Source organism: Neopelma chrysocephalum, unplaced genomic scaffold (genome assembly GCF_003984885.1).
Source record: "Neopelma chrysocephalum unplaced genomic scaffold, ASM398488v2 Primary Assembly neopelma1_60, whole genome shotgun sequence".
Taxonomy (NCBI): Eukaryota; Metazoa; Chordata; class Aves; order Passeriformes; family Pipridae; genus Neopelma; species Neopelma chrysocephalum.
In genome coordinates, this window is record NW_020897715.1 from 11713250 (window position 1) to 11723130 (window position 9881).

The 9881-nt window shown below is 44.1% G+C and overlaps 1 protein-coding gene across 2 annotated transcripts; it reads left to right on the plus strand.

Moving 5' to 3' along the window:
• The first annotated feature begins 393 nt into the window (after positions 1 to 393).
• Positions 394 to 8405, plus strand: CLDND1 (claudin domain containing 1). 2 transcript variants are annotated; one of them, XM_027681448.1, is made up of 6 exons: positions 394 to 442; positions 798 to 976; positions 4976 to 5274; positions 6427 to 6534; positions 6909 to 7046; positions 7140 to 8405. In XM_027681448.1, exons 3-6 carry the CDS (start codon positions 4986 to 4988, stop codon positions 7358 to 7360), a joined length of 756 nt encoding a protein of 251 aa, XP_027537249.1. In that variant the 5' UTR covers positions 394 to 442; positions 798 to 976; positions 4976 to 4985; the 3' UTR covers positions 7361 to 8405. The 2 variants fall into 2 exon arrangements, with proteins under 2 accessions (XP_027537249.1, XP_027537250.1); XM_027681449.1 differs by having other exon boundaries at positions 426 to 446.
• Positions 8406 to 9881: the final 1476 nt, after the last annotated feature.

The window sequence follows — 9881 nt, forward strand, 5'->3', positions numbered from 1 at the left end:
TGTCCAGTTTGGGGCGTGGAACCAGTGTTGACAAATTTTTGCAATTTTTACTGAATTTCCTTTTTTTTTCCTTTACTTGGTGTTTTCCCAAGTCCTTCCTTTTTTTTACAAGCACTCAAGCAAAATAGAAATAAATAGAAAGGAGGTCGTAGCCAGGTGGGGGTAGGCCTCTTCTCCCAGGTAAGTAGCGACAGAAAAAGAAAACATAGGCCCAGGCTGCACCTGGAGAGGTTTAGGACGGACACGAGGAGGAATTTCTCCACAGAAAAGGGGCTGGATGTGGGAATGAGCTGCCGGGCGCGGTGGTGGAGCCGCCGCCCGGCGCTTCCGGAAGGGGGCGGCAGAACTACATGGCCCAGGGTGCCCCGCGCGGGCGGGCGTGGCGGGCGGAAGCGGGGCCGGACCGGGCCGGGCCGGGGGTGCGAGGCGGCGGAGGCGGACGGTGGGTTCTGGGAGCGGGGCTGTTCCTGGCGGTGGGACGGGGCAGAGGGGTCGGGGATCGGGGCGCTTCCCTCGCGTTGGCTGCCAGCCGGCGGCTGCCGCCCCCTCGCGCGGGGCTGTCGCCTGTGAGGCCCGAGCCCCCGGGGGTGGTCGCGCCCTGTGGAGATGCCCGGCCAGCCCGGCCCTGTGCTGGGCTGGCCCTGGTGCAGCAGGTGGTGAAAAACCCTAGAGCTTTTCAAGTCATTTTTCCCTCCCCTTCATTTTTTTCCTTAATGAATAGCACTGAGAGGTGTCCGTTTAGTAATTTCGGAGTTAAGTAATTGTCTCCAACCATTCGGTTTACTCTCTGCTTCTAGATCACTTGTTGTGAGCTGGTGGTGTGGAAGGAGCTGAATGAATGGCACAGTCGAGGCAGAAGGGAAGTTTGCGTTTCGTGCTCTCTGCTGGCCACAGGATACAACCAGCGTTGTGCCTCTGAAGCCACCTGGAATCATTGGAGCTGCGTGTCCTGAGGGACTCCTGAGGACCGCCGAAGGTAAAAAAGTGTTTGGTAGCAATCTTTCCTAACCTTCTGTTCCCCATATTAAAAGGATGATCCTGTTCGGTGCTGTTGCCAGCTCTCTCACCACATTTACACCTTCTTGTAGGCCTTCTCCCTAATCCCTTCTTCTAAAGAGCAGTCAGGTTGCAAGCATGTTTCCTGAGAGAATGCCAGTGGACGCAGCCTCCCTCTTTGGTGATGTCACCTAACAGGAGTTTTTTAAATGTGGTGGCCCACTGTTGGCTGAAAGGAGTGACCACAGTAACAAGATAAAAATCTTCATGTTTTTGTATTCCCTTCTGCCATGGTACAGTAACTTCTTACAAAAGCTGTCCATTCTTCAGTCTTAAGTTGATTTTTTGCCAGAATACTTGTTTTTGTTCTGTTCCATATTTTTTCTCTTTCAGTTCTATTGACTTGCCCCCTTTGTTTCCCCCCCGCCCCAAAGTGCGTGCATCCAGTCATTCCTTTGAATGTTGCTGCCAGTTTGGCCTTTGCCTTCTCTTTGTGAGGTGGACTTTTACAATTTTTACATTTTGCTTCTTTAATAGTTACGATATCATGTGAAGCACTTCTGCCTGTTTACAACTGCCTTGTGTTGTCTTAGATTCGTTGCACAGCTTAGTTGCAGCCATGACTTGTTTGAAATAGCCTCTGCTGTTAGAGTAAAATGTGCTGGCAGTGCTATATGAACAAACCTTCTGTAAAACAATGAAGGGTCTTGCTGGCAGCCTGTAAAGACAAAATATTTTTATTTGTAATCAATCTTTATGTCTTTACAATTCATGTCATCTTTGGCAGTAATGTTATTTTTTCGCAAGTAAGTTTATTCCAAAGCACCTCCTACACATTGTTCTGTACAGAACCTTTTACAAAGTGTGGCATAATCCTGTGAACGTGCAGTGTCTTTCTTCATGGTCTTCTCTGGTAACTATTTCTTACTGACTGTGCTTGCCACTGCCATTGAGCTCTGCCTGGGGCTGGGCGGAGGGTTCTACCTTTTAAAAGGACACTTCGTTTAAGTGGGAACGTGTCAGCTGTACAGGAAGATGCATTGGATATACACAATGAATGGGCAGGGTAGTCAAGTCTACTGCATAGACTGTGGCAGGAAAAACTAGTTCAAAATTTGCCTGAAGTGTTGTGGAGTTCTTAATCTTTTCTGTAAGCAGTTGAAGTGTTAGGTAGAAGCATTGAGGGGACCTTTGTTGTAAGGAATTGGGGATGTGCTCATGCCTTTGCACTGTCTTGTCCATACTGAAAATCTACATATGTTTTTTGGGACAAATGCCACATGAAGCCACCCGCTAGATTTTGGGGTCTGTAGCCCCATTAGCTGCTCTCTGCCTGTGCCTGGAGTTATATTACAGGGATTGAACGTCCGTAGATTGCTACATCCCTTTAAGCAAATGGATAATAAACACTGGGCAGTGCTTTAATTTACTGTTTGGTGATTAACCCTTCATTTTGCTTATGATCTGTTCTTGGTTGCCAACTGGCATCGGCTCTGCCAAGTCCACAGTATGCCAGCAGAGAGGAGGCTGGTCAGAGGGATGTGGTCGTGTTTTAATGGTGGTCTGATAGGAGCATTTCCAGCACTTGTGTTCTGCACCAGGCAGCAGGGATTTGTATCTGAAAGTAAGATTTTTGAGTCAGTTCTTTTCTTTCTGTATGTTAGGCACAAAGTTGATAGGGCTTTGTTATTATAAGCATTTATTGAGCATTTGTTATTATAAGCATTTATATTGAGAGGCAGTGACAGCAGATCAGTGGCCCAATAATGTCCTGTTTACGTTCTTTTTCGTTAGACACCACTCTGAGGATGGAGCTTGTAGGTTCTTGTGATCCTTCCACCCAGAGAGAGCCCTTTCTAAAGAGAGGAGTCTGTTGCAGAGGGTTCCTCTTGCAGTGAATGTGACTGCAATAGAGTGGAAAATCCAGACCAGCCTGCTCGCCAGCCTGTTCTGCTGCTTGCTGTGAAAGTGGGTTCCTGGAGAATCTGCTCAGCTCTGAGCTCAGCTGGGCAGGAGCTTTGGCCCTGAAGGTGCCACATGCCCTTTTTGCTTCATGAGATGTTTGTGAAGGGGAGGGGATCCCTCAGTGAATTCAGTGGTGGGTGAATGGTGAGGCCAGATCTACACAGCAACGTGCTCTCTCCCTATCCCGCTTATCCCACACCCTGTGTTCCTTGAGCTAGATGCTGGGATATCAGAAGAGAATGGAAGTACGTAACCAAGATTTAAACACTGCACAGAGAATTTGCTTCCAAGTCTGGTCTTGATTGTGTGTTTTCTGGATAAATAAGCCTGGATACGATGTGTTCTCCCTCTCAGTATTTAAGTTAGCTTATAAAAGTTCACAGCTTGTGGATTATTATTTAAGTGGAGTTGTGGTATGCAAACTTTGCAGTATTTTAAATGGGTGCTTCTTGTCAGTTCACCAAAAATCAGTCCTATTCATGCTTGTTGCTAAGGATGCAGTTCAAAGATGGATATTACAAGGAGTGTGCCTCATTTAATATGCAAATGAAGCATAGGGAATGATATGGGTACACATAATTTCTCCTCCTTGTTAGGCAGTTTCAGATAAATAGAGGAGCAGACGGAAGGAAAAAGAAAAAGAATGGTATTGTTAACAGCAAACATTGATGCCTTTGAAACTCCCTGCTTTAGTTTGCACCTCGTTTCTTAGTTCAGAATTTCTTACTGGCAGGTCTGACTTGAGCACTGGTGTCTTTCCTTGAGAACGTTGAGTTTTAAGGCACTTGCTGTTTCCAGTTGCGGTTCAGTCACTTGCAAAGAAACTAGACCAAAATATTTTGATCAAAGTATGTGGGAGAAGGGAGGTAGAGCAAGCAATGGACAAGAGCTGATTAGATAGTAGCTCCTGCCACCGGCCTAGCTGCCGAGTTAGCTTCCATTGATTTTTTTTTTTTTTCCTTCTGGCTAGTGCATCAAGCCTGATTCATAGTAATCCATAAATTTAATCAAGCACAGAAACTGCATAAGAACAACAGGCATCTGAGAGGAGTCGTCTGGTGCATTGCATTATCTGCAAAAGATTTCATGTGTTACCAATCACTTGCTCATTAAAGTCACAATATTGTCATAAGTGTGTGGTATTTGTATTTTCCCATGCCTCCTTTCACCCCGAATCCATGCCATTTGTGAACACAGCCCTGCAAAGGAGAGCATAAATGACCCCTAATAGAAGGAGGCAGAGCAAAGTCCTTGTGGGAGCATATGGAGGCCTTTCAGTTTTATCACCTTATTCCCATGGAGCAGGGCACCCTCCTGCATTGCTGTAGTTCTTCAGAAATATCACAATATGTATTGTGGCATTAGTGCACCATTTACCATAACTTCAAATTTGTCTTTCAGTGCTTCCTTCATGTTCTGTCTCTAGTGCCTAGATGCATTTCTCTGCTTCCCTTAAGGCATTCCAGTGCTTTGGCATGGCTGGCTTTAGTGAGCAGTCTGGAAGAGCTTTTTTGGCATGCCTGTGGTTCTTATCTTTGCTGTAAACACAAGCTGTGAAAGCCGTATGGGGTGGCAGGCTAAAAATAACTTCTACCCTTGGTAATCGCCTAAGGAAAGATAAGTCTTCTGCCTGGACGCTGTGGATGGATTCTCTGACGTTCCTTACAATCAGGATCACAAATGGCAGCAGGCTGTGCCATCTGCTTTGGGGATGGAGTTGGTGTTGCTCTGTCAGTTGCTCTTTGAGAGAGAGCCGCTAGTGCAGTGTGGCTGGGAGAGCACACTCTCTGGGATATTATCCATACTCTGAACTTGCAGATCCAATGTGTGCTAGCCAGTACTGTAGATTTGCTCAGTGTTCTTTGATTCTAGCATGTTGGAAGAGGAAGACATGGACATCCTGACACGACATTGCATAAAAGAGGGATGATGCGATGAGTTTGACCCTGCTAAGATAACTTTATATGTGCCATCAGAAGAGTTGCTCACTTGTCACTCTCTTCCCATGCCGCAGGAAGGGCGCCATGATGGATAACCGGTTTGCCACAGCACTGGTGATTGCCTGTGTGCTCAGCCTCATCTCCACCATCTACATGGCAGCTTCCATTGGCACCGACTTCTGGTACGAATACCACACCCTGTCCCCAGCTGAGAATGTTAGTGAAGCTGGTAGAAGCATCTGGGAGGAGTTTTTCAGCAAAGATGCAGATGAGAAGACCTACACAGATGCGCTCTTCCGGTGCAACGGCACGGTTGGACTGTGGCGGAGGTGTATCACTGTACCCAAAAACTCTCACTGGTACAGCCCACCAGGTATCTCCGGAGCAATTAACACTTCCCTAGCTTGCCTGGGGTGGTATGTGCTAACTTCCTCAGAACGTATTCGTGCCACTTTGTTCCTCCAGAAGGCTAGCTTATGTTTAGTTTGTTTGTTTAATAAAGACAGTCCAGATTTTTAAAGGAGCAACAGGCAAAATGGTCTGTGGCTGTCACTACTGCAGATTCTGGATTTGATGCATCATACTTGATCTAAATTTAGTCTTACACAGCTTGATTTTTATTTTGCATCAGCTGTCCAGCTTGGGATACAGTTACAGCTGCTGTACCAGTCACTGTCTTTTTAGGACAGATCCTAGGATCCAGCAGTGGAGTAAAGATACCACTTTGTCAAGGAGGAACTCACTCCTTTTAGCTTTGTTTGCATGTCACAAATATCCTACCATTGCATCAGCACATTTTAGATATGAATGGATATGGACTGAAATATTAGTAATATTTTTCACAATGGTTGGGGGAAAATAGGTGTGGTAAACAGTTATTTTAATTGCTTCAAAGTAGATTTTGTGTACGTATTGTGTGTGTGAAGCCCTTCATTTTGAACCCTCTTAAAAATGTACCTTCAACAACATTTTCTAAAGAAAAAATGTGAAATTCTTTTTTTTTTCCTCTCATGAAAATACTTATTTTGGAAGACATTTAAACGAGCTCTGCTCAATAGTATCCTCAAAGCAAAATCTAACTGAGATGTAAAAAGGGAGAAACTTAGTGTAAAGAAGTAAATATTTCCTGTTCTTTAAATAGTTCTTTATATCCCGTTTTTGAATTAAATGTTTAGTATGAGACTACATTCTGCACATGGAGATAAGCACAGCTTATTTAAGGGACTCTGAGCACAAGAATATGTGGCAGCATAGTTGAGCATCATATGCCACATTTCTTTCCCAATCTGTCAAGCATGGAACAGTTCTATGGATAACCCAGGTAAACCTGAAGATCCTGCATGTTTGAATGCTAACTACATCATAGTAAGGCATCTACAGAGCTGTTTTGAGACATAATTTTTTTCTCTCAATCGAACTCTTCAAGAGCTTCCCAGCTCAAATGATTGGGAAAGGAGGATTTGAAAGGTGGGGGGAGAGGGAAGGGAAGACACCTAATGGTAACTTTTTCTTTTTTCCCTCCCAGAAAACGACATGACTACAAACTGCATCAGTTTTTCCCTCTCTGATCAGTTTATGGAAAAGTACATTGAGCCTGGAAATCACAATAGTGGCACAGATTTGAATCGGACTTGTAAGTGTCTTTCACTTCTGGCAGATAAACAAGTAGAATAAAAAAAAAGCTGCTTCTCAAATACAGTCACTAGTAAGAAAAGCTGCTGCATCTTGCTCTGCATTTATTTTTACAGTAGCACAGGCAGGAGATCAAAGTTTGAAAGGAAAATGTAGATGTGTTAGCAAAGGCTTTGCCCATGAATGCAGTACAGGAATTTGGGAGTTAACAAATTAAGTTCTTTCTACTTCAGTGGAGCCTTTGGTCCTTTTTAGCTATGAATGTAGAATATCTGGTGAAGAAGAAGCAGAATGGGTAGAAGGTAATGTAAGATGGTGGGAGAAGATCAGTTTCTAGCACATCTTCAGCAAACTTGTCTTGTGTGTTTCTTTCAGATCTCTGGCGACTGCAGTTTCTCCTACCCTTTGTCAGCATCGGCCTCATGTGCTTTGGGGCTTTGATTGGGCTCTGTGCCTGTGCCTGTCGCAGCCTTTACCCAGCCATTGCCACTGGAGTCCTGCATTTCCTAGCAGGTAGGTGTCCTGCCATCCTCCTCTCAAAGCTCACTGTGCCCACCAGAGCACTGCAGGGGTGAGCTCATTGTGCTTTGCCGCTTCCTTCCCCAGGGCTTTGTACACTGGGCCTCGTTGGCTGCTACGTAGCTGGGATTGAACTGCTCCACAAGAAGCTGCCTCTGCCTGATGACGTGAGGGGCGAATTTGGCTGGTCCTTCTGCCTCGCCTGTGTGTCGGCACCTTTGCAGTTCATGGCAGCTGCTCTTTTCATCTGGGCAGCTCGCACCAACAGGAAGGAGTTCACCCTCTTGAAAGCGTACCGGGTAGCATAAGTGCTGCTGCCGCACTTTGGGGTCTCCATGTTAAAGCCTCCTCTCCTCCCAGCCTGTACTACTTTTTTCTTTTAGTCAGAATTTTATCATGTACTGCATGCTTCTTGCCAGTGGAGACAATTTAGCCTGTGGGCCCTGAAGACAAAGACCTCTGGGCTAAATGACCAAACTCTGCCAGAAGTCTGCAGAACTTGAACAGGTTTTTTAATTGGGTTTTTTTAAGAATTGCTATTATTTTTTAAGCTTCATTGGTTGTTGACAATTCCCCTTAGTTAGGTGTACATGCCCCTTCCTAATTTTATTACCCTGTCAGCCTGGAGGAAATAGAAGTGGTGGTGTGGAGTGAAAGAGAGATAGGAAAGGGTGCAGGTAGGCAAGAATGGGCACCTCAGTGCACAAATAATAAATAATCAAGAGCTGTCTGCTGTGTGACCCAAGCAGGCAGTACCTACAAGGGAGCACCCAAGAGACGTGGGGGAACTCGGAAACCTCCGTTACAGAAATACTGTAGCTAAGTCAGTCTGTAGCTTAGCTCTGGGTCTCCTATTCTCACTGGTTTGCTACGTCTTGTGGCATCTGCCAAAACTGATGGAGGCAGAGCAGCCAGCTGTGGGAGTGCCTGCACAGCACACCCTCCTAAGTGCAGGCTCTGCACTTGCTTCTGCCAAGGAGTGGGATAAGACGGCCCTCATGGAGCTCTGTGCTGCTCTAGCTACACTGCTTCCAGGACCCAGGCTAGTTTGGTATCTGCACTACATGTGATTGTGCACTCTAATCTTAACTTGTGGTGCTTTTGCTTGCTGTGAAATAAGGCTTTCTTCTCTCCTGTTGAAAATGACCTCCTCACAAGTTTTTTTGGTTTTAATTTGGTTTAGTGTATGTGTGTATATGTACATATATAAACTTAACTTTTTTTAAATCTCACCTGTTTGTCCTATATAACACACAACAGGTTTTTTTTAAAAGGTGCTGCTCTTTTCCCATCTTGCCCAAAACCTAATGTTTAAATGAAATAATAAAAACTAAAAAATCAGAAATTTTCAGCGTTGCGTGAATCTAATGGGAGGGTAGGGAATGATCTAAAATGAATTTTGCGTGGGGAAAAGCCAATGTGTAGATAACTCTCTGTTTTAAGGGAAATGTCACCAGAAACAAAGATATTAGATTTGGGCTTCTGTTAATTTTAAATTTTCTTCTGCTCATCACTGGGGGGCACAACACCCCATAAATTCTAATTAGTTCACAACTGCACATATTTCTTCTAAATTACTGCAACTCTAGCCAGACTGGGTGACATGTCATATCAAGAAAACAATGTTCCAAGACTAAACTGTTTAATTCTGAGGCCTGAACTCTCCTCGCTTCCTTACTCCATGCTTAATATAAGAAGTATGTGTTAGGAGATATAAATCCTGACAAAAAGAGTAAGTCTGTTATGGCAAGGATTCTGTGAGACACTTTGATGGCAGTGATACAGATACAGGCATTTTTATCTCACAGCTGTTTTTCTGTTTTGTTTTGTGCCTCTTTTCTTTTTTTCCCAGAAGATGTTTCTACCCAGGCTGTGTTTGCTGGGTCAGCAAACAGCCCTTGTCATGATTTCCTTGAAGATCAGGTATATCTGCTTGTATCTTTTTTTTTTCTGAAGTGTGTGATAGGAATCAACCTACTTCTTTTGTTATCATCATTGGAATCTTTACAAAGTAAAACAAGGATGATGATGATGAAAATAAAGATAACTGAAAAAGCAGTGGCAGACCATTCAAGATAATCCTCTTTCTCCTGGTTTGGAGTAATTTTTCACCTTTCCTCCTTAAGCAGCTTCTTTCCCTCTCTACAATGTCTGAGCCAGGTGTAACATTGTGAGAGGGGGTGTGATACTTTTGTGCTGTAACTGAGAGTAAATGAAAATCTGTGCTGCTGATCTGTACTGATATGATGCTTTTTCAGTGTAATTATCTCTGATTTAGATAAGGCCTAACTGCTCGTGTTCCTCATATGCCAGAATTACTAGGGCATGAAAACCTCAGCTCAGGTCAGAGGGACTGGAGTTGTTATTCTGCAGTTGGAGAGGAAACACTGTTGATGGTTTTATCTAATACAGTTTGTGGGGTTTTGTCTTTTTTTCAGGAGCTGGCAGAATAATCGTATCGTGTGTTTTTGATCTGAGCAATGGGAATCCTGTGCCCTCGTTCTCTCTCCTTGTATCAGATGCTTATTTTTCTGAATTGTAAATCTCAGTTTTCAAATGTTAACTTTCTTGTTTCCAAAAGAAGGATTATTATGGGGAGAAAAGGGAATGTTAGAGATGCTGTCAATCCTTTCTTGATCATTTTAAGTATCAGCAAAACCAAGATTGCCTGCTTGTGTCTGTGCCTAAGATAAATGTTTCTGTTTTTTTCTGCCCAGAAATGAAGAAAAGAGGCTTTAATTGAGCCTTAATTTGGACCATTTTAACTAAAATGAGGGTCACCTTTCGGGTTTGGTGGTTTTTCTGTTTCACTCTTGTGTAAAGATTTCT

Bases quoted from the DNA above. Each gene is read 5' to 3' on its own strand.
- CLDND1 (XM_027681448.1), top strand. From the start codon at position 4,986: ATGATGGATAACCGGTTTGCCACAGCACTGGTGATTGCCTGTGTGCTC. The intron at 5,275-6,426 runs GTATCTCCGGAG...TTTCCCTCCCAG, and splicing joins TCACTGGTACAGCCCACCAG to AAAACGACATGACTACAAAC. The intron at 6,535-6,908 runs GTAAGTGTCTTT...TGTTTCTTTCAG, and splicing joins CACAGATTTGAATCGGACTT to ATCTCTGGCGACTGCAGTTT.